Genomic DNA, 25292 nt, shown 5'->3' on the forward strand with positions numbered 1-25292 from the left:
CAGCTTCTTCTCTCAGTCAACACAGCCTCAGATTCACCAACATTAGCTTGACACACTGACATCCAAAGGTTTGCTGGAGGACAGAAACACTGTGGGCTGGAAATGAATTATGAAACAAGGCTCTTAGAGGTCAGGAGCTTTGAACTCAGCAGCAGACATGAGTGGACTGAACTCTGTAAAATGAATCTGAATTTTTTCTCTCTAATGAGAAAATGCAATGTGGAGGACATGTTCTGACAGAGGAGGTTTCTCAGGTTAAAGTCTGTTTCTAGACTTTGAAGAAACCTAAAAATATAAAGATAACTGTGTCACAACACACACACACACACACACACACACACCATCATGTTGCTGTGATGGCTTTGCTTTGCTTCTCTTGCTGCTGGCATGTTATAATGAAAACAGTTTTCTTCCTTCTTTCTCTGAGCCTAAAATACAAATGAGCAGTGGGATGGAAACAGGTGGAGAATGTAAATAAACTCTACAAACACAGTCCACCTGTGCCACAAGGTCTCGTGGGTGGAAACAGATGGAAACAAAAGTGAGAACAAAAATACAATAAATTCCAAATATAATAATAGAAAATGTAACTGGGAGCAGCAGTGTCTCTTCTGTGTGAGGACAAAGATCCAAAAACCAAGTGAAGCCCACAACATGTAGAGACATTATGGAAACAGCGGGTGGACAAATGTGCACTTTTGAAGTTCTTTGTTCTTTCTATCCTGTGACAGTGGAAATAAAAAGTTGTGTTGAGTAAATGTCCATCATTTACACTTTACTGTTGGACAGTAAATAATAATAATAATGTTTCTTCTGTAGATGTTCTCACTGCAGCTCGAGGGAAGAATAAAAAGTAAAGAAACAGCTTCAGTGGCTCTGACAGAACTAAGTGGAATAAATCTGCTGTCACGCTTGTTTGCACACAGATAACTGTCTTTATCCAATGAGACAAACTAGACTGTCTTCACTTTGAACTTTTTTTTTTCCTCTGGACATTAGACAGTGTCCACTGTGACTGTCCACCTGAGTATGAATGTTTAACGGTACAGAGACAAACTGCTGGCTAAGATCCCATCAGAGACCAGCAAACACTTTGTGTTGCTTCCTCCTCCCATTCCCCTCCTCTTCACTGGCTTCACTTCACTCCATGTGACAAATCATGGTTGTGGTGCTGAATGAAATGAGTTGGACAGAGGACTCAAAGGACTCACACACAGACACAGTCTCTTCCTCTCTGGATAACAGTTCCGGTAGGGGTCGCTAATGTCCGTGTGAAAGCAGCAGAAGAAGCAGCGACAGAGTCTCCAGCTCTTGTGTTCATCAGCAGCGTTCACACTGGGATTTCTTCCTCCGCTCGGCTTCATCTGCAGCGCTTTCTCTTCTGGAAATGAACCGCTGGACACGGAGCTTCGTCGGGAAGAGCGCGGAGCTTTTGCAGCTGATTAAAGGACACCATGCTTTACTTCTGGATACACACCATGTGGATCCCCGCCGTCGCTTTCCTCTTTCCACATGACAGAGAGGTCTGCGCTCCTCACGGCGAAGCCTCTGACTTTCTGCTGCTTCCTGTTACAGCAGAGCTCTGTTTGCTCTAAATGAAGTTAGTGATGAGTGGAGCTGAGCCGAGCTGACAGCAGTCTTCATGTACAGTAGCAGTGTGTGACACAGAGAGCAGAGCAGCCTCAGAGGCTGATGGTACAGCTGACAGCTTCAGTACAGTCTCCTCTCAGCACAGAAACATGTGGAGCCTGTTGGACTGTCTCCACTGCTGGACTTATTTCTGAGAGCTGGTCTCTCTGATGAAATGTGTGTGTGTGACATTTGTATTAGGCCGTATGCAAGTTAGCTTGTGTGTATTGTTAAATAGCTGTAAATACCAAACCTAACCACAGAGTGGACTCTGGATACAAACCCCAGTCTCCCACCTCCACTGCTGTTAATAAACTTCATTACCTCATTCATTCAGAAAATCTGTTTCCTCTGAACATCATCCAGCCACATTATGTTTCACACATAATGGATTTACTACAGTTTAGTGTATTTAGTGTATGTGGTTGTAGTGAGCGAGGGAGTGAGAGAATTAATACAGGAAGACAGATGGATCAACACGGTGAACAAAACATACAGGTGTACAATGACAGTGTTGTGGTAAAGCTGAGTTACAATCCAATATCATAATACAGAGAGGGAATATATACTTCATTAAAATGAGCAGTGAAAGAGCACAGACGAGTCACATCAATTCAATTTCAATTCAATTCAATTCAATTTTATTTATATAGCGCCTTCCACAATCAAAATTGTCTCAAAGCGCTTTACAGAGACCCAGAGCCTGACCCCAGAGCAAGCACTTAAGGCGACAGTGGCAAGAAAAAACTCCCTTTTAACAGGAAGAAACCTTGAGCAGAACCTGGCTCAGATGGGGGACCCTCCTGCCGATGGCCGAGCTGGGTGAAAGGAGGAAAAGGAGGAAGATAGGACAGCTAGGAATGGAGGAGAGGGGGAGAAGGACATGCAGCATAATACAGACAATGTGGGTCAGTATTTACATTACAGTTAGTGAACAGTTATTTGATAATGTGTGCTCAGCAGATTAGAATTATGAAACAGCACGGAGGCAAAAAGCTGTCATGACTGGTAATTATTTACATTACAGTTTGCAAAGAATATTAATCAAATATTTATCTGTAGCAGAATGGAACATTAAACATGTTAGAAATAGATCATTGTAAACAATAAACAGCAGCAGGTGGGTGGAGCCAGGACCATAGGACATGCAGCTCCGGAGCCAGAGGTTTCTGCAGAAAGGTACAGAGAAAGAGAGACCAGAGAGAAACAAACACAGGACTACGGGACAGAGAGGACGCAGAGTTAATGACATGTAATAAAGGCTAATAAATTTGAGAGTGGGTCTGAGGAGAGAAAGAGAAAGAAGAAGAAGTGCGCATAAATCATGGGATGTCCCCCAGCAGCCTAGGCCTATAGCAGCATGACTAGGGGATGATTCAGTTGCCTGAGCCAGCCCTACTAAGGGCTATATCCTTAACTGTAACAGTGTCTATAGAGATAATTGTGACTAACTATAAGTTTAATAAATAACTAGGACTGTAACTACAACTAATTATAAGCTTTATCAAACAAGAAGGTTTTAAGCTTCGTTTTAAAATTAGAGAGGGTGTCTGCTTCCCGAACCCAAACTGGCAGTTGGTTCAATAGGAGAGGGGCCTGATAGCTAAAGGCTCGGCCTCCCATTCTACTTTTAGAGATTTTGGGAACCATAAGCAAACCTGCATTCTGGGAACGAAGCAATCTGTTAGGATGATATGGTACTATCAGCTCTTTGAGATATGAAGGAGCCTGGCCATTGAGGGCCTTATATGTAAGGAGAAGGATTTTAAAATCAATTCTGGATTTTACAGGAAGCCAATGAAGAGAAGTTAGTACAGGAGTAATATGATCTCTCTTGCTAATTCCAGTCAGTACTCTCGCTGCAGCATTTTGGATCAGCTGGATGCTTTTTAGAGAGTTAACTGGACATCCTGATAATAGGGAATTACAGTAGTCCAGCCTAGAAGTAACAAAAGCATGGACTAATTTTTCAGCATCACTCTGCGACAGAATGTTCCTAATCTTACTGATATTGCGCAGGTGAAAGAAGGCGGTCCTAGAGACTTGTTTTATATGTGAGTTAAAGGACAAATCCTGATCAAAAATAACTCCAAGGTTTCTCACAGTCGTACTGGAGGCTAAATTAATGCCATCCAGAGTAACTATATGATTAGATAAACTGTTTCTGAGGTGTTTGGGACCAAACAAAATAACCTCAGTTTTGTCTGAATTCAGAAGAAGAAAGTTACAGGTCATCCAGGCCTTTATGTCTTTAAGACATGCCTGAAGTATGGCTAACTGATCTGTTTCGTCTGGCTTCATAGATAAATATAGCTGGGTATCATCTGCATAGCAATGGAAATTTATTCCATGCTTCCTGATAATATTGCCTAGGGAAAGCATGTATAAGGTGAACAATATCGGTCCAAGCACAGAACCCTGTGGAACTCCATGACTTACTCTGGTATATATGGAGGGATCATCATTAACATGAAAAAACTGGTATCTATCTGATAGATATGATTTAAACCAGCCTAGTGCTGTTCCTTTAATCCCAATAACATGTTCCAATCTTTCCAATAGGATATTATGATCAATGGTGTCAAATGCAGCACTAAGATCTAGCAGGACACTGAACTCCTCCTGTCACAGTCACAGAATAATGATCACATTACTATAGAAACTTCTGGATAAATGATGGAACAGTTCATCATTTTCTCCGACCACCAAGAAAATGTGTTTTTCTTCAAATCATGAAAATCTTTAAAACGAGTTTTGTGAGAAAAAAGGGAAAAATGACAGAAGAAATTTTCTCCTCTCTCTTCAAAAACTTTCAAGAGTCATCATGAAGAAATAAAGTACATCATTGTGTGGTGAATGGTGAACTGGAAACACAGAGCATGGAAATGACAGAGTCAAACTGGCTCTTGTGGTGTAATTGTGGTCATAATAATAAAATTCTACAGCTGCTGCAGTGAGAACTTTTCCTTGACCCTTCTTTTCCTATCAAGATGATTGTGTGTGCATCTTAAAATAAGGGTTAGTCGACACATTAAGGTCTCATCTATCTGCACAAACAAATCTCTCTTGTGTTCTATTCATCCAGTCAGCTAATAATATTCACAGTTTCATAGTAAACAAACAGAAACATAATGTCTCACACAAGCTGCTCCACATAGACCTAGCATAGCATTTGGAGCAGGCACACAATTAAATTCCTCAAAGGCCAAATGGATTTTCTGATTGTGTCATTCTTCAGAATGGCTGTGGGCTCTGTTACATCTAAACAAGGTGTGTGTGTGTGTGTCTCACTTTACTCCAACACACCATCAAATGTTTCATTAGAGCTTCAGGACTGTGCAATTTGTTAGAGTTAAATTTAGGATCCATTTTTCAAGAGAACTTCTCAGAACCTTTTCAGTCTATGAACCTTTAAACATATCAGCTCTCTCACACTGACTGAGGCTGAATTCTGAACAGATACAAGATTTGGAGCTTAGTGACCATCATCAAAAGACAAGGAAACAGAAGAAAGGAAACATTTCAAAAAATGAATGTACCATTTCCTCATATGAAATAGTTTCACTGCTTAATAATTAAGATCCTTCAACAACTAGGACTTAATACAGTCCTGTAGATGAGCTGCATGGAGCAGAACACAAGAATCAGAGCTGAGAGTCTAAAGTGGCAGAGTTAAACTTCCAAACTTATTCTGTCCACACAGTCATCAACAGTTTTCCTCCTACACTCAAAACACTGCAGATGAACACTCATCCAAATGCATCACATGCCACCTCAAACACATCAACATATTTTAGATTCCAGTTTCAGGACTAAGGTTTTCAAGGCAGGAAGAATTCTCAGCAGCCTAAATTTACTCCACAGTGAGGAAATCACTGATTGTTTTACTGTCCCTTAACCAAAGAGGGTGAACATGAACACAGCCTGAAACCCTTCATGCAACAGCTGATCCAGCTTTAAGTCCTACGACTCATTCTGCAGATTTACTACAGGACATAATTGTATTGCACTGAAAATGAACTAAAAATCAAGGCTCAAAGCCAAAAGGAGATTTGAACCTAGTGTTCCGTATAAGACACAAGTGGACTCAGTGATAGGTAAATGTAAGAAGGCTGAAACTTTAAAGCACAATAATAAGTAGATGATTGTAGAAGTGGAAACAGTGTGTGCTGGTTAGTTTGCATTGGACTGGGAGATTATTTCTCCTGAGTCTTAAACTGTGCTTCTTTGTTTTTGGGCCAAATCTTGAGAGATGATGAAAGTGATTCACACATTAGAAATAAGAAGATTTTACCAACACATCAAACTGTTTCCTGTTCACAGCACTTAAAGTGAAGTCCTCCATCAAGTATCATCATACATCACAGACCTGACCTACAGTACATTGACGTAAGTTCCTAAAATAACACACAGCACTCTCCACTTTGTGCTGTGACGTCCAACTCCATCATTGCCATTAGAATTTCTTTAGAAAGGATCTTGTTGCAGACAGTACAGACTTCCTAGAAATCCTTTCCTTTAACACAAACTACAGAGCATCACACCAAAATAAAGAAGTTGAGCAACCATGAGAATATCTCACAGTCATGATCAGCATTTAAAAAAAACACAATATTGTCCATGAATGATAAGCACACAATCAAACCACCGGGCTTATGGGTATGATTACTTGTCGTCACAGTTTCACAAACATATCATTTGGACAAAACATTTCAAAACATTAAACTAGATTCACGAGCAGATAAACTCTAAACTAGACACTGACATGAACTACTAACATGTACTGACTTACTGAAAACCTTGGAGCTGATCTGGACTTTCCTGTAGTTTCCTCTTGTCCTTGTAACAGCAGTAGCTCCTCCCTTCCTTGTCAATAATTGTGCAGAAATATCTGAGTGCTTCTTTCTTCCTAAATCATGAGCAAGTCCTGTCCAGTCCAACTGTTTCTGCTCCTGTTTGACTTCTGAACTTGTCTCTGGCTGTGTGTCCACTTACTGCAGCCTGTGACATCAGACTGTAGAATGTTGATACATCAAAGGCATCAAAGGACAAACACACACACACTCTCTCTCTATTTTCTTACTATAGTTGTGAGGACACTTTGCCATAAGTCATTCCCTTGCCCCTTAACCTAACCTAACCTTAACCATCATAACTGAAAACCTAACTCTAACCAAAACATAACCCATACTAATGATATTCAATCTTCTCAAAAATACCAAATGAATAACAACAATAATCACTCAGGACCATTCAGCTGGGTTGGTGAATTCAGCACCAAGGACAGCAGCAGCTGAACTGTACACAACTACATGTACTAACACACAGCAAATTCACAAAGTACTAAAATCTGGAGTCAGGCAAAAAAGTGTGAAAGAGTTACATTTCTGGAGTTTATTTTTTAACCCTGACTAAAAAGTACTTTAAATGTGTGATATTTTGTCATTGTTCTCACTTTATCTACTTACATAGTACCGCTAATGACTGCGAACTTGATGTTGAACGTAACCCCATTGCTTTTACTCCATTTTTAGAGCAAGTAGCTCCCGCATTAGTTAGCTAACTGTCCTTAGCTGCCATTGTGGAGCTGTTAGCTTTCACTCAAACGTTAATGTCGGCCATACTGTCTGTGGCATGTGATGTGTCTGTATGACGGTAATGACAAACTGTTTGATAAGCTTCACAAATTAATGATGACGCGCATCTTGAAGGTAATTAATACTGTTTTGGAAATAATCATCCAACAATGCAACCGCATGTCGGTGTTTTAAGAGAATAATTTCCGGCTCAATGGCGCGGACGCAGCTGAAAAGTCAGTTTTGGCTAGCATGCTAACAGTTGAGCTTATAAACTGTAGCCTTGCTGTTTTGAACAGCGGTGAGAAACGTGTATTTTAACAGTGTGTAGTTGGGATAAACTTTAACTTGAACATGTTATTCTCAGACATATGACATTTTCTTCCTTTATGTCAAACCAACATGTTGATCAAAGTACAACATGGAGGGAAGAAGAAGTACATTAAACTGGAAGAGTCTTGCTTCTCAGATTTTCTCAGTGCAGGTCAGTCAGATGTTTAGTATTAAATTAATAAAGATGTAAACATGTTGTAACGTGGAGTTGTTATACAGCAGAGATGACTGTGATTAAAGAGTATGAAGAGACTGGAAGTTTGAAATATTCCACCACACGGTTACTGGTTAATATTATTGTCGCTCACATGCATGGAAAAGGAGAGTAAGAGGCTTTGACTTAATCCTGTATTCTTTTATTAAAAAATATGTATATAAAATATATTTTTAAAAATGGTAAGAGGTTTTTTTTCCCGCTTACAGGAGAGGTGCAGTAAATCGACAAAAGAGTTTCATGACCTCGGGATTGTTTCACTTTTCCCATCTTTGAAAGACCCATACTCCAAAAATGATATGTAAGTTTAACTACCTTGTTTGCATATAAGCAACATACAGTATTTGTTCTGGAGACAGCTTTTTTTCTTTCAGGAACTTCTATGATATTCAAAGCAACAAAGGCTGTAACCCTTTCTTGAGTGGTGCATGAAGACAAATCCAGAACCACCTCTTCATCCCAGAGTAGAGTGGAGCTAAAAGCAGGTCCCACATCATCCAGAACATATGATGATCAGCCAATCAGAGATGAATGCATGGAAGCCATATCTCTCCTTCACCACACAGCTGATCCTGACTTAGTGTTCCAGAGGATGAGAGAAACCTTCTACTACCATCAGCAGGTTCTTCATGACTTAGCTGATGTATTACATGTTTCCATGTTTCTTGGATGTCATGGGACTGGTTAGTATTAAATATATTTTTTAAGTAAAAACATTGGTTTATGTTAAACATTTGAAAATGTTGTTTTTCTCTTTTTATTCAGATTTTGCAAGACTTCTCACTGATGTTTGGAGCAGAGGTTGCTTCAAGGTTCCTTGAAAAATGGAACAGCAGTTTTAAAGATAAAGTTATCAAGGAGGCAGGAACCTGAAAGAGACGTCTCTCTTAAAACAACAACTGAAAGCTGCTCTGAATGAAGGATCTGACACTGCTGATGAAGCAGGTACAGTTATCATCAGAATAGTAATGCAGTTATGTGAGTCGTCCAACAGTCGTCAATTTATTGTGTTTTTTTTTATTTATTTTACAAAAGCATCTCTGAGTCTAAATAGGCCACTTAAGTCTGCAGTTAAGATACAGTGTGAGAGCTGAACATTGCTTTGCTCTGCAGCACAGATTTATAATGACCATTAATAGTTGTTATATTTGTATATGTTTAAGATCATAGTAAAACCATTAGAACAATGCACAGAGTAATATCATAAACACACTACTTAATATATATAATGAGTGTAAAAGTACTTTTCACTCTGTCCTCAGAGTGGGAGAGCAACATGGCTTCTCTTCTGGTGCTGCTTCATCTTCTCACTCCACAACCAGCTGGAAGAAAGCGTCCCACAAAGATCAGCGTCGGAGAGGAAACGGATCATCTGGTAAAATTTCAGAAGGTTTGTCAAAACTTCCAAATACTGTAGATGTTGCTGAGTTTTATAAACACATTTTTGTAAACATATTTCTCTTGTTTCAGTCATCCCAAAGCCTTGAGGATCATCTCCTGACCACTGAAGGAACCCATCAGCCATATCTTCTTTCCACAGGAACTTCAAAGACCCAGGTTTTCACCTTTTATATTGTCTTGGACAAAAAGCTTCTGTCATGTCAGTCATGTACATCCTTTGGTGCTTTTGATGAGCTGTTCAATTCACATTTTGTTTTCGGTGTGAAGTATGTTGACGCTCTCTCCAGCCTGTACACATTTTTGCAGACAGAGTAAAAGAGCTCAGAGCAAAGCTGTTAAACAAACCATAAGTAGCTTATTTAGCCAAAATGTTGAGATGTTTCCTCTGTAATTCATCCTTTGGTTCAGTGTTGCTTTTGTTCAGGAACCTCAAATGAATTCATGCCATGTATCCAGGTAAAAATCTCTCTAGTTATTGTGGATTCAGGAGACACCTCATTAAGATACACAGCTCCATTGATAACACAAGTGTGTCTAACCAGATCCCTTTCAACAACGACACAGAGACAGTAAACAATTCTCAGTCTGTAACTGATGAAATACTTCATCTCATTTCCAAAATACTGAAGCAGCTCCTTCAGGTTCTACTCACAACAAAGACATGTGCTTCAGTTATAGCCAAGCTTTTGGGGAGTGGTGAACCAAATACTGTAGTTCTTTATACAACTGAAAATTTAGAGGAATCTGTCAAGCAGGTTATCAAGCAGCTATCACTGGGAATGCCTGTCCTTAAAAACAGTTGAGTCTGCTCCAGTTAAAATGTGTTCAGTTGAAACACTGGATTTTTCTGAAGATATAACAGCATCTCTTCACCTTGATTGTGAAGCCATCGTCTGTCACACAGTGGGTGAAATGCTGTGGAGCTGAGTATCGTGTTGGACTCTTTGTGTGCACTGGTACTGATGAAAACATGAACCATTGTTCAGCAAAATAACATCAATCATTTTGCACAAAGTGTTTTTTGGTTTGATTGAGCATGAAACTTGTTTCCATGATCACTTCCATGCTTTCCAAGTGAGTGACACTACACAGAGTGAACTGATTCTAGAAAGGGAGAGATTAAGATATTTCAAATGGTTTGATGCTCAGATGTCATATGGTTGTGATTCATAATGTTATGTTGTATCAGACAGTTGCATAAAATGATTTCTAATCTCAATTTAATGAGTTCTCTTACTGTTTTATACTTGAACTGTAAAGTGAGTAGTCGTCTACCTCAAGTTACACAATGCACCACAGAGAAATGTGTCAGTTTTTTATACATTTACAGACATTTTATTATGCAGTAATGTGTTGTTTACAGTGTTTTGTACAACTTCACTAATGTTTTTCATTGACATTATTTGCTGCCTGTGTGCTGTAAAATTTTACAGTTTTAAGGCAGCAATTAATTCAAAGTGTCATGTATTGAATTTTTAAATGTATTTGCACAAATAAAAGCCACAAAAATCAACAGGATGGTGTTTGGTGGTCATTTTCCCATAAAACTAAATGATATAATAAATGAATACATTTTAATTCTAAAAAGTGTAAATAAAACACATTTTGAGTGTTAGGTGTCAACACTGGAGAAGAGTTTATATTGAAATTAACTAAATTATTTTAACACCAGGAGGAGTTCAAGTTAACTCTGTTTCAGAGTTAAAAATTCAACTCCAGGAACAGAGTTATTTTAACTCTGCCACAGAGTCTATTCGATGGTCACACATGTTCACTCAGACTGAGCTGATTTTAACTCACACAGAGTTTATTCCAGAGGCTAAAATTAGCTGTGTGTGCAGTATTTCCAGCTTTACACATGAACTTGTACAAAAATAAACACTTCTGTAGTGATGAAGAAAAGTGTCCATGTAACATTTAGGGCTTGACCATGGTTCCTGGCCCCTAAACAGAGGAGGAGCAGAGAAAATGTGGGCCAATAGGAGCTGTTTTAGGGTACTGAGTAAAGTTGATCATTTTGAATGTGATTTCCAGAAATGTCATCTCTATATTGTTTCCAAACCTCTTTGCACTCACCCCACCAGGGATGGCAGCTGAGATGTTCAGATAAACAGAAGTGAACCATGAAGCAGGTGCTGGGTTAAACATCATCACTGGCTGACAGATGAAGTCCAGGGTAAGAAAGCTGAGAGCAGAAGAGGAACACATTCACAAAGTGTGATATTAAAGAGAGTCAACAATGAAATGTGCTCTTCACCTGAGCTTCTTTCCACTAACTGCCTCTAGAAGGTGCCAAAGCTCCTGAAGTGTTGATTTGGAAATGTTTCATATTATCTCAGGAATAATATGATGGAAACTTGAAATGATTGTGATGATTGTTTACTGTATAAGTCCATGTAAGAGCTCCAGTGTTTTGTCCAAGTCTGTTCCTGCTGTGGTTGTACCTGCTTTTCTCATCCTGGAATCTGTGTTCACCTGCTGTCCTGTCCTTAGTGTTACCTGTTTCGCTCTTTGTCACCTCCGGGTTTTCTTTCCCCTTTGGATTCACTTTCATTTGTTCACCCCAAATAAGGACTTCAGAGTTTTAAGTTTTGAACTTGAGCTTCTTAAGTTTTTCTCCTTCTTGTTTTGTTTCCTGGCCTTGGACTTTGATCCAGTGATTTTGAGTTTAATAAAGAGGACTTTAACTGACTCGTCTGTCCGTCTTGAGGTTTCTACACCTGTCCCCTGTCCCCTCCCCCTTAGTGTTTCTGGCCACAGCAGTGACTGTAACAGGTCCCTCTGACCTCTCATTTCATATTTTTACACAGTGTTTAAATATATGACACCATGTGGACACAATATCATCTGAAAGGATTTTAAACCTCAGGATGAGGCCACTTGAAAGTTTACTGATCCCTGGAACAACATCTGATGCTGTAGCTGATTTTCTCACCTGATCATCTGCATCTCCAGAGCACATGTCCATCTGACCACTGCTCTCAGCATCTCTCTCCCTCTTCCTGTCTCTCAGTTCTTCCTGCATTATGACCGGGCCCTTTGAAACCTTAGCCCTTGTGTATCTGTCCTCTGTCTACTTCTTGTCTTTTTCCTTGTTCCCTCTGAGACGAAGACCACGTCACTGCTCAGTGGTAGCACATGGTAGGACAGACACTCAGCCCTGTACCCATTCATGGTTCATAACAAATAATTCCCACTGTTTTCCTGGTGAATGCACACACCACATTGGACACATGTTCATACACCATATACCCAACCCTCACAGTAAAACATAAGAAACACACTACACACCAGCTCTGTTATTTCAAGATGGTTTATTCACTCATATGCTTTTACCAGTGCTGCTGCCATCTTGGTCCTCTCCTCTGTGCCTGGGGGCTGAACCAGAGCAGCTGAAGAAGGCTGCCTTATATAGTGGTAGGAGGAACCTGTACATACCAGGTCCCACTGAGTGGGAGGGGGGATTTTGGTTTGGCATTAATATAATGGATGATATGATGAAGCAGGTTCATGTATGAATGAAGAGGTCCTGAAGTTGGCATCCTGGTGTTCAGAGAACAACCTGGCTCTGAACACCAAGAAAACCAAGGAGATCATTGTCGACTTCAGGAGGCACAGCACCAACTTAGCCCCCCTCTACATCAACGGCGAGTGCGTGGAGAGAGTCCACACTTTCCGGTTTCTTGGGATCCTCATCTCCGCTAACAGCGGTCATTAAGAAGTCTCAGCAGCGGCTACACTTCCTGAGGGTCCTCATGAAGCACAACCTGGACTCCATCCTGCTGCTGACCTTCTACCGCTCGTCCATTGAGAGCCTGCTGACGTACTGCATCACAGTATGGTACGGCAGCTGCACCATTGCAGACAGGGAGAGGCTTCAGAGGGTGGTAAAGGTGGCACAGAAGATCATCGACTGCCCCCTCCCCTCCCTGATGGACATTTACACCTCCCGCTGCCTCAGCAGAGCAAAGAGCATCACCAAGGACAGCTCCCACCCTGGCTTTGCTCTGTTTGACCTGTTGCCCTCAGGAAGGTGCTACAGGCACATCAGAACAAAGACTAACAGACTCAGAGACAGTTTTTTCCCGAAATCCATAACCACACTGAACTCCACAGTCTATTCCCCTGACCCTCCGGACTTCCTTCTATCCACTCACTGTGCAATATCTGTATATCTGCATACTGTGCAATATTCATTAATGTGCAATAACCCATACTTTCTTTAACTGTTCACCTTACCCCACCTTGTATTTTTTTTTTTAACTCTCTCTTCATATTTTTGTATAGCTTTTTCTTTTTGTGTATTTTCAACTTACACTAAACTTATTTAATCAAAATGCTGCAATTCTGCATTTCGCACAGTGTAGTTTAACGAACTCGTCCTAGGAGAATCGTCCGGTCATGCTAAAAATTACTCTGTTTGCTCTTAAGGCCTTAATGACTATAAGTTGTGAAAAGCTTTGGTCTGGGTCACACGGTCTGGCCGTGGGGCCGCCACAAAATTGACCCTTCGCCAACACAGGAAATGGATGTATTTGTGCCTGTATCTCCCACATACTTCATCCGATGTGGATCAAACTTTACAGTCAGGATGACCTTCAGACTCTCAACTGATTTATATGCTCCTATTATGATACACTCATAACGCCCCCTGCTGGGAATGGGCCATGTCTCTTCTGTTGCTATATAATGCTATGCTTTTATAGGGAGAAGAGCAAGAGAGAGTAGAGGACATAGGAGGACTCTGGTGCTTGGCAGTGGCAGCTGCGACTTCTGTGGGTTGCAAGGAGTGTGAGGGCCCGCCCATCACAGATTGCAGCTTTAATTGTTATTTTATTTTATTATCTCAGCTGATCACTATGTTTTAGCTGGTATCTTCAATCCCTCTCCGTAGTACTCCACTAAGGAACAATAGGAAGCCACTAATATTATTATCCCAAAGATTATATGTTCAGTGGGAGACTGTTCACAATCAGATCATTAACACTATTCACATTAATCACACTATTCAGACTATTCACACTATTCACACTTTTCACACTATTTATACTATTTACACTATTCCTTCTCTCCAGCATGTCTCAAACACACTCACAACTATAACAAATACAAGCTGTCTCTAACACACTCACAATTACAACAAATACAAGCTGTCTCTAACACACTCACAATTACAACAAATACAAGCTGTCTCTAACACACTCACAATTACAACAAATACAGGCTGTCTCTAACACACTCACAATTACAACAAATACAAGCTGTCTCTAACACACTTACAATTACAACAAATACAGGCTGTCTCTAACACACTTACAATTACAACAAATACAGGCTGTCTCTAACACACTCACAATTACAACAAATACAAGCTGTCTCTAACACACTCACAATTACAACAAATACAAGCTGTCTCTAACACACTCACAATTACAACAAATACAGGCTGTCTCTAACACACTTACAATTACAACAAATACAGGCTGTCTCTAACACACTCACAACTGTAACAAATATAAGCTGTATACATACGCCTTTAAGTACAACAATTACACATAAACACAACACACACACACAACAGGGCAGTGCGCGAACAATACTCCATTACCCGTGCAGACCTCTCATCCTGTATTTTAAGATGTATCCGAAAAAGGTTTGTTTTCTCAAAACACTTTTACCTGTGCAGACCTCCCAACACTGAGAGCGGTATCCATAAAAGGTTTTTCTTTAAAACACTTTTACCCTTGCAGACCTCTCAACACTGAGAGCGGTATCCATAAAACGTTTTTCTTTAAAACACTTTTACCCTTGCAGACCTCTCAACACTGAGAGCGGTATCCATAAAAGGTTTTTCTTTAAAACATCACAGGCGCTATAAATTATGGTTTTAGCCCACTCTAACAGCCCTCTCCCTCCAGGGCAGCCAGTGAGTATATTTATCACTCTTCTCTCTAGGTTAAGCAGCAAGAACCCTCTTTCTCTTTTCCTCCCTCCCTTTGAATACACTTCCTCAACATCAAAGGGTCTCTCACTCACTGATCAGGCTCTGCTTTGCTCTATGAAACTTTACACAGAATTTACTCTCTCTCTTGTACTGCTAACCAAATCATTCCTCCAGCAAACACTAAGCACGCAACTGGCCAACCTACGAGAGCAGTGTTAAGCAAAAATTCCTCCATTAACACTCATTCACTCATTCCCATTTTTCCGCACCATGGTGGCTTATCAGACAATTGACTCACACTTGAGGGCCAGTTGATGGCTGAGTCCAACTCTGCCCAAGTGACCACACCTTACTCTTCCACACCTCTACTCTCTTCTAAGTCTTTTCTTCAAAAAATTTCTAAGTGTTCAAATCTTCTTCTGAGGAAAAACACAAATACAGGAGTCCAAAGAAGTTGAGTCCAGAGAGCTTTATTCCTCAACACAGAGTTCAAAAACCCGAGCTGTCTTGCATGAACAACAGCTGAATTTTACCAACTGTACATAATTTTTTTATATTGTAGGCTGTGCCCAGGTTCAAGGACCTGTTTGGGCGTAACTGGGCATGTCCCTTTCTTGTTTTTATGTTGTCTGGTTGGTGTGATTTCACTTGAGTCAATACCTGCGTCAACTTTATCTTTTTCCTGGTTTTTAGCAGGCCTAATTTCTAATGGCGTCTCCCTGTCTCATATTAACCACAAAACTTTACTTATACCAACCATATTTTGCTTGTAATGGAATCCAGGTGTCTGTTGACTGCTTTCTAAAGAGAGAGCCTTTGTTAAAAGAAGTGGCCTTGTAAATAGTGGCCTTAAAGACATAACATATTTACACATACAGTACACACTGAAATTCTGACACTACAGACCTTGTGAAAAATAAAAAGCAGCAAATGTATTGTAAAGTGGAAGTTAGGCTGCACTGTTAAAAACACAACAACCAGGGTGACAACGTGGAAAACATCACAAGGGAAAGGACTGTCAGAAATATGTGATGCAGTGTGAAAATGAAAACGACAAATGACATCAGCAGTAAAAGTACACAAGTATTATCAGCAGCCAGAGGATTCACTGTAAAACATGAAAAACAGTGTGAACACCAGGTATACACTGTAAAAATGACACATGAAGCTGGGTTTTTTTAAAGTTGACTTTTAAAATTCATAGAATTGAGACTCAAACTCTTCAGGGTAGTCAGGAGCTTTCTAACTCTGTGAACTCTGTGCCAAGTTTACAAGGAATCATTTAGAAGAGTTTAACAAATAAACTGCTTTAATACATGAATCTGAAAAGGTGTGTGTGAGTGAAAGAGACAGACATGTACAGACTGAACTATCTGTTCAACAGTGAGAGAGTTTCTCTAACAGGAAGAGACTCTCTCTGCTACACTCTACACAGAGACACTGAGGAACCAAACCACCAGAGCTCAAACCCAAACCCAGGATACAGAGGTTCAGTGAATGTGGTGTTGAAGGTGTAGAGGTGGATCAGTGAGTCAGAGGAGACTCTGTAGAAGGACAGAGAGCCAGCAGGACAGTCCACATACACTGCTACTCTGTGAGAGACAGAGGAAGATGATGAAGAGGAGGAGGAGGAGACAGACGTCTTTCTGTTATTGTGCCAAACAGAGTAACCAAGATCAGAGCAGCTCAGACTCCAGGACTGATTCTCTCCAAACAAACAGTTTTCTCTGCCTCCTTTCCTTCTGATTCCTCTGTAACTCACTGATATATCAACCATTCCTCTCCACTCGACTTCCCAGTAACAGCGACCAGTCAGCCCATTACTACACAGCAGCTGAGAACACTGGTCAAATCTGTCTGGATGATCAGGATATGACTGATCCTCCTCCACACGTGTCACCTTCCTGTTGTTGTCAGACAGTTTGATCTCTCTGTTTACTGTGTTTGTGTCGATGGTGAGTTCACAGAAATCTGATGGAGAGAAGAAGACACAACATAGCTGCAGTTATTGATCTATCACCTGATCATTGATTGATACTTTGAAGATGTTTGAATTTGAGCTGCTTTGTTTTCAGGAATCAAATGAAAACCACACTTACACTTCCTCAGACCTGGTCTCAACCATTGGACTCCACCAGGCTCCACCCTGAAAGGAGGAGGGGGGTCAGACCAGCACGTTCTCTTTCAGCATGCAAACATGGACATTACATGGCTCTCATACACAGATACTTTGATTATTATCTTGGAATTATACGGAGCAGGGAGGTGACATGGAGGAAAGATTTCATCATTTGTCTTCTCCATTTGATATCACTTTTGGTGTCAGACACAACAAAAGGTCTCAGAATGACAAGATCAGGATCTCGGAGAGGTTCAGCTGATTATTGATCATGGACATTTTAGAAGACAGAGACATGATTAGAGACCTGATTTCATTTCCTCCTTGGTCTGAGACACTGGCAGATGAATGTCTCTGAGCAGTGTAGATGCTCTTATTATTGTTGGGATGTTATTATTAGTGTGTCAGCATTGAACAGGTATCTAAAGTCTTTGGGGTTGTTGTGGTGAAAGCACTCTGAGTGCTCAAAGTGGCTCTGTTGGTTCAGGAGCAGTTCAACCAGCTGCAGCTCAAATGTTTCCTCGCTAGCTTTGTGCTGATGCAGCATGAAATCCAGTCTGAGAAAGTCCTGCTCAGGTCACAGAAAACAGCTGATTGTCACATATTTTCTCTTAAATATGACACAGTGAGTCACGATGAGATACTTAAGTCAGAATTAGAGAAAACCCCTCTTTGTGTTGTTGTTGAATTCAAAGCACTTGTGTAGAGATCTGTCATCAGCTGTGACACACTAAATGTTTCCAGCTCTTCCTCCTCTATCACACACTGTTTGTGGCTGCAGCAGGCCTCTCCATACCTGAGGGTGTCCAGTGTCCAGTGTGGATACTTCAGTCCAGCAGACAGCAGCTTCACTCCTGAGTCTCCTGGATGATTGTAGCTCAGGTCCAGCTCTCTCAGATGGGAGGGGTTGGAGCTCAGAGCTGAGGCCAGAGAAGCACAGCCTTCCTCTGTGATCAGACATCCTGACAGCCTGCAGACACACACAACATCACACAGGAACCCTCTGTCAAAACCTGCTGGTCTGTTTAGTTGTTCTTTTTTGTTAATTGTTTTTGGTTCTGGTCCATTTTGGTCCAGGTTCGATGTATTTAAGGCAAATTCCTTAAACATCATCTGTAGGATTAAAAAAAATCAACAACTGAAGCAAAAAATGATGAATGATTGTCTGAGTCTAGAAAGTTCTGCTGAACTTTAGTAAAATTTACTTTGAATAATCCTACACAAGTTGGCTGTTTATCCACTGATGTAAATCAGATATGGGAAAATCATCAGCTAAACAGGTTGATGGATCCTGACCTGAGAGTCTCCAGGGTACAGTGTGGACTCTTCAGTCCAGCAGACAAAAGGCTCATTCCTGAATCCTGCAGGTCATTGTTACTCAGGTCCAGGTGTCTCAGACTAGAGGACTGGGAGCTGAGAACTGAGGACAGAGCTTCACAGCTTCTCTCTGAGAGGTTACAGCTGCTCAGTCTGAAGAGGAAACAATGAAGACAAAGTCAAATAACATTTGTGTTGAAAGGACAATCAAAGGAACCAAACTCTCAGTTTCTACATTGATGATCATCTTTCATTGGCTCTGATTCAAATCCTTTCTGTTTTATTCTCAACAAGTTGGAGACATGACAGTTAAATATGACACAATCACCAATAAACAGACATGTACAGTCAAGGTCATAAGTATTTGGACAGTCAGACATGTTTTGTTCTTCAGGTTCTCAGCACATTCCCTTTAAAATATAATAATGGATACTACAGTCAATGACTGCAAAGGATTTTACACTAAATATTAAATCTGATGAGTTTGTTTCACTTCATATGTATTTGTCCAGTTACTTTTGAACCACTAAAAGGGATGAATCTCCCACACAGTTCTTTCTATACTGATGTCAACCTGCTCAAATTAAAGCTGAGACTTGGCTCTTTAATGTAGGATCCATTATTTTAATTCAGATTCAATGTGCTGAAGCTCAGAGTCTGAAGAACAATAACTGTCCAAATACTTCAGGTCTTGACTGTAACTGTGTTAATGTTGGTACCTGATTTGATTTAGTTTGAATCGTCCGATGAAATAGTTTATTAGTTGTAAGTACAGGGCAGCTGTGTCTCAGCAGGTAGAGAGGTTTGTCCATTAATCACAGCTCTCCTCCTGTCAACATCAAGTGTCCATAGGCTAAAAACCTCAACTTCAAACCAGCCCTGATGGACAGACTAGGACCTTGTATGGTAGCTGGCTGCCATCAGTGTGTGTGAATGTGTGAAGGAGAGGCAGCATGTAAAGAGTTGTGGGTCTCATTTAAACCACTTTATAACAAAGCATAGATGAGCTTGTGTATCTCAGCCAGAATTCATATATGTGAAGCTGGATAAAAACAAAATAGGCTGAAAAACCCAAAGATTTTATAAACTGTGAAAATCATTAAATATGGGCCAGCATTGCTGGACTCAAAAAAATCTGCAGCCATTTCAAACAAACTGGAACTTGATCTGACCTGAGAGTCTCCAGTCTACAGTGTGGACTCTTCAGTCCAGCAGACAGGAGCTTCACCCATGAATCCTGCAGGTCATTGTTACTCAGGTCCAGGTGTCTCAGACTAGAGGACTGGGAGCAGAGAACTGAGGACAGAGCTTCACAGCTTCTCTCTGAGAGGTTACAGCTGCTCAGTCTGAAGAGGAAACAATGAAAAAAAAGTCAAATAACATTTGTGTTGAAAGGACAATCAAAGGAACAAAACTCTCAGTTTACTCTGCAGCTCACACTAGTTATGCTGCTATAGACTTAGACTGCCAGGAGACTTCCAATCATGCACCGAGCTCTCTCTCTCTATCTGTACTCATTCATATCCCATTAATACATGTTACTAACTCAACTTATTCCCTTTCCTGTAGTTTTGTTCTTTCTCTCCTCTCTTCTCTTCTGCTGTCACTCTCTGCAGGTTCATTTGCCCTCGGAGCTGTAAAATGTGGATCTGCAACAGTCTTAGCAATTTCAAGAGTGCTGCATCCCTCTGAAAGACTTTTTACAATTTTTGACTTTTCAGAGTCAGTTACAGCTCTTTTTTGGCCCATTTTGCCTGAGGAAAAGAAGCTGCCTAATAATTGTGCAGTGTAGTTCTTCTATTGTTGCTTGTATTGCTATTAGTGCTATTACTAAGCAGCCTATTGTCGTCTCATAACTTTTAATCTTGCTGTCTTCATGAAACCTGCATTGTCCTATGTTCTTTCCTCCCCTCTCATCCTTTCTCTCTCTCTCTCTCTCGACCCAACCTGTTCCATTAATCCCAATGACATGTTCCAATCTTTGTAATAGAATATTGTGATCAATAGTGTCAAATGTAGCACTGAGATCAAGTAGATCTTACACTAAATATTAAATCTGATGAGTTTGTTTCACTTCATATGTATTTGTCCAGTTACTTTTGAACCACTAAAAGGGCTGAATCTCCCACACAGTTCTTTCTATAATGATGTCAACCTGCTCAAATTAAAGCTGAGACTTGGCTCTTTAATGTAGGATCCATTATTTTAATTCAGATTCAATGTGATGAAGCTCAGAGCTCAGAGATGATGATAAGGAATTAAAGAAGAGAGGAATTTATTTTCCCTCCTGCTGAATAAAATAGCAGAGTCTTTATATGATGATGAATAAATCCAACTATCTATACACTTACAGAGCTTTGTTAGAGGTTTTGACAACTGGCAGCAGCTTCAGAAGAGCCTCCTCTGAAGCAGAGTACTTCTTTAGGTCAAACACGTCCAGATCTCTTTCTGATGACAGTAAGATGAAGACCAGAGCTGACCATTGAGCAGGAGACACTTTATCTGTGGAGAGACGTCCTGAACTCAGGGACTGTTGGATCTGCTCTACTAGAGAACGATCATTCAGTTCATTCAGACAGTGGAACAGGTTGATGCTTTGCTCTGCAGAGGGAGTCTCTTCAATCTTCTTCTTGATGTACTGGACTGTTTGCTGATTGGTCTGTGAGCCACTTCCTGTCTGTGTCAGCAGACCTTGTAGGAGAGTCTGATTGGTCTGCAGTGAAAGACCCAGGAGGAAGCGGAGGAACAAGTCCAGGTGTCCATTTGGACTCTGTAAGGCCTTGTCCACAGCCCTCTGGTAGAGCTGCGTTGGATCAGGTTTGTTTCTGAGCAGTTTAGACCTGTTGGAGGTTGATTGTTCTTCTGACAGCAGATTGACTCCAGAGTTGATGAAGGTCAGATGGACATGAAGAGCAGCCAGAAACTCCTGAAGACTCAGATGGACGAAGCAGAACACCTTGTCCTGGTACAGTCCTCTCTCCTCTTTAAAGACCTGTGTGAACACTCCTGAGTACACTGAGGCTGCTCTGATATCGATGCCACACTCTGTCAGGTCTGATTCATAGAAGATCAGGTTTCCTTTTTGCAGCTGCTCAAAAGCCAGTTTTCCCAGAGACTCAATCATCTTCCTGGTCTCTGGACTCCAATATGGATCTGTCTCAGCTCCTCCATCATACTTGACGTTCTTCAGTTTGGACTGAACCACCAGGAAGTGGATGTACATCTCAGTCAGGGTCTTGGGCAGCCCTCCTCCCTCTCTGGTTTCCAACACATCCTCCAGAACTGTAGCAGTGATCCAGCAGAAGACCGGGATGTGGCACATGATATGGAGGCTTCGTGAAGTCTTGATGTGGGAGATGATCCCTCTGACCTGCTCCTCCTCTCTGAACCTCTTCCTGAAGTACTCCTCCTTCTGTGGGTCAGTGAACCCTCTGACCTCTGTCACCAAGTCAACACACTCAGGAGGGATCTGATTGGCTGCTGCAGGTCGTGTGGTTATCCAGAGGCGAGCAGAGGGAAGCAGTTTCCCCCTGATGAGGTTTGTCAGCAGCACATCCACTGAGGTGGACTGTGTAACATCAGTCAGGATCTCAGTGTTGTGGAAGTCCAGAGGAAGTCGACACTCATCCAGACCATCAAAGATGAACAGAACCTGGACCTCTTCAAACCTGCAGAGTCCTGCTTCTTTGGTTTCAGGAAAGAACTGATGAACAAGTTCCACCAAGCTGAACTTTTTCTCTTTCAGCACATTCAGCTCTCTGAATGTGAATGGAAATATGAAGTGTATGTCCTGGTTGGCTTTGTCTTCAGCCCAGTCCAGAGTCAACTTCTGTGTTAGGACTGTTTTCCCAATGCCAGCCACTCCCTTTGTCATCACTGTTCTGATTGGTCCGTCTCTTCCAGGTGAGGCTTTAAAGATGTCTTCTTGTCTGATGCTTGTTTCTGGTCTGGCTGGTTTCCTGGATGCTGTTTCAATCTGTCTGACCTCATGTTCATCATTGACCTCTCCAGTCCCTCCCTCTGTGATGTAGAGCTCTGTGTAGATCTGATTCAGAAGGGTTGGGTTTCCTGCTTTAGAGATCCCCTCAAACACACACTGGAACTTCTTCTTCAGAGTAGATTTAAGTTTACGTTGACAAACTGCAGCAACATGTCCTGAATGAACAAACAAGAAACAACATCAATGACTGATTCATAAAGAAAACATGACATGTTCATCCCCCTAAAGAACACACATGAACATATTTCCCTTCATGTCTTGAGATGTTAGTAAATGTCCCATTTGTCCATCATGTTGAATCTTTAGAGAAATCCTCTTACTGCTGTACAGACAGTCAGCCAGCTCCTCCTGCTTCATTCTCCTCAGGAAGTTCACTGTGATCTTCACAAAAGCCTCTCTGCTGCTCCTCCTCTGCTCTTCATCCTCACCGTCCAACACCTCCTCATACTCCCTCTGACTCTCTGAGCATTCTGGGTAATCTGGACTCACAACCTTCTGGATCTTCTTCAGCTCTTTCTTCACAAAAGTGACAATGGTCTCATCCAGCAGCTGGAACAGAAAACTATATGAATGACACAATCAAAGTAAAACCATGGAGCCAAACATCAGATCCATGTTGGACACACTGACAATCCACTGCTCTAAAAAGTGCAGCATGGAGATTATTGTCAACACAACAGATGTCAAAGTAGTTGTTGTCCATGTACAGACCATAAATATGGAGTCCAGGTGTGTTTGATGCTGCTGGGCAGACTGAGCACTGGGAACCTCTGAGCTCTCCTGGTCCACTCTGTGGAGGAATCATGAAGAATTAGCTCACATTATGTTTGCAGCATCTGTGAGCGTTTTATGCTTTGTACACAAACAACAGCTGCTTTTATGTTCTGTGGTGACTGTCCTGATTAAAGCAAACACTACTGTGCTGTGACATTCTCAATGAGAGGAAACAAGCAATCACTTCTGTACCTCATGACCTAGAGACATCACAACAAGTCCACCTTTTAAATGATGAGTTTTAAGGACTCACACTGGGTTTGACAGAAGTCTCACCTCTGCTACAGGACACTAACACAAACACTGGAACTGGATAGGTGCTGAGTTACAGGGAGTTTTACTTCTGATCTGAATGACACATATAAGAACATAAGAAGTGCTTTTCTTGAAAAGAGAAACATCAACTTTGCCACTAAAGCCTGTGTTTCAGCCTGATCATGTTCATATACTGTGTCATTCATGAAGCCTGGAGACAAAACACAATCACTTCATCTTTCATAGAAGACCAGTTATACAGGACAGCTGTCTGATACATTTTAAACTCAGCTGCAGCTCACTTCTTTGCAGCAGAGGGAGGCTGTCCTTTGAAATCAATGAGGCGACCCTTTGACATGTCACTCTTCATGGACACACAGCTGGGCTCAGGTACAGGGAAGTCTGGTCTCTGATGGATCCTGGCGGACACAGAGATTAGGACCATCAGGGACATGGGGACAGGGACAACATATCTATTATTCATACAGTGTTCTAATAGTAAAGAAGAAAACATGTAGTCAGCTGCAGCTCACTTCTTTGCAGCAGAGGGAGGCTGTCCTTTGAAATTAATGAGGCGATCATTTGACCTGTCACGCTTCATGGACACACAGCTGGGCTCAGGTCCATGTTCAGGTCCAGGTCCAGCAGAGTCTGGTGTGTGCTGCTGCTCTGGCCTTCAACACAACACACACAGAGCTTTGAGTGTGAATAATGATGGTGCAGTGATGTGAGTGCTGAGCTCTGACATGGAGAAGAGTCATGGACAGTTAAAGATCCTCATCTCACCTCTGAGCTTTTGGTCTGGATCTCATGGTCCCCACACAGACTTTTTTAGGGGGAGGGGCTCCCTCCTCTCTGTCCTCACACTGATTCATGATGCTGAATTCACATCCACATCAGCTCACACACACTTTCTACCTTCATCTGAAGAGAAAATACAAATCATTCATCTGCACATCAACTGAAATCATCCTCAGGTTCAGGTTCATGTTACTTTATTTGTACCTGTAGGTAGATTTGTTTTGCAGTCAGATGATCAAATGATGAAGTCCTTTTAACACATATACACAAAACCAACACAGCTGACTATAAATATGATGATAAAAGTAAAAGTGCTCAGAGCTCCACCAATCAGGATCAAAGAGAGAGAAGGTTCAAAAAAAAGAATAACTGTGGTAAAAGGTAAAATAATAAAAACCTTTAGTTTATAAGAAGTTAAATAAGTCAGTATGTGCAATGTATCACTGCAGCTTGTTCAACTCTGTGACAGCAGCAGGAACAAAACTGTTTTTATATCACTGGGTTTTACATCTTGGGACGATAAACCTCCACCCGGAGGGAAGAAGCTGAAAGTGGCAGTGCAAAGGGTGGAGTCATCATTTAAAATGGAGGTAGCTGTCCTCTGTACCTGTCTGCTGTACAGGGACGCTGGGCTTGGCTGGGACTCACCAAGCAGACGACTAGACCACTTAACTATTTGGTCTGAGGACTTCCTCTGTTTTAAAGTTGTCTGACTGAACCATGACAGTAAAGAAAATGATAAAATGGATTCTATAAAAGAGAGAGAACATGCTCATTATGGTTCAGTCAATGTGAAAATGTACAAGTTTCCTTAAACAGTGTAAACGTTGCTGAGCCTTTTTACAAACCACTTCACAATTTTCTTCAAAAGTCAATTTGCTGTCAATGATAGTCCCAAGATATTTGTAAGACTGCACATACTCAGTGGT

General features: G+C 41.2%; 1 protein-coding gene and 1 long non-coding RNA gene across 2 annotated transcripts; both read right to left on the bottom strand.

The window, feature by feature from the left end:
• Positions 1–16328: 16328 nt before the first annotated feature.
• LOC121189290 (stonustoxin subunit alpha-like) lies at positions 16329–19863 on the bottom strand (the record flags this gene model as incomplete). Its single annotated transcript, XM_041049243.1, has 5 exons — positions 16329–16354; positions 16547–17051; positions 17306–17309; positions 18013–18186; positions 19706–19863. Coding segments are annotated over 5 exons (867 nt in total), but the record flags the coding sequence as incomplete, so codon positions are not given.
• A 4057-nt stretch (positions 19864–23920) lies between these two features.
• LOC121189272 lies at positions 23921–24399 on the bottom strand. The gene is made up of 3 exons (XR_005894862.1): positions 24349–24399; positions 24096–24236; positions 23921–23981 (listed from the first exon to the last, which is right to left on the bottom strand). It is a non-coding gene; the product is annotated as an uncharacterized LOC121189272 (long non-coding RNA).
• Positions 24400–25292: the final 893 nt, after the last annotated feature.

The sequence above is a fragment of the Toxotes jaculatrix genome, chromosome 11, assembly GCF_017976425.1.
Source record: "Toxotes jaculatrix isolate fToxJac2 chromosome 11, fToxJac2.pri, whole genome shotgun sequence".
Classification (NCBI taxonomy): domain Eukaryota; kingdom Metazoa; phylum Chordata; class Actinopteri; family Toxotidae; genus Toxotes; species Toxotes jaculatrix.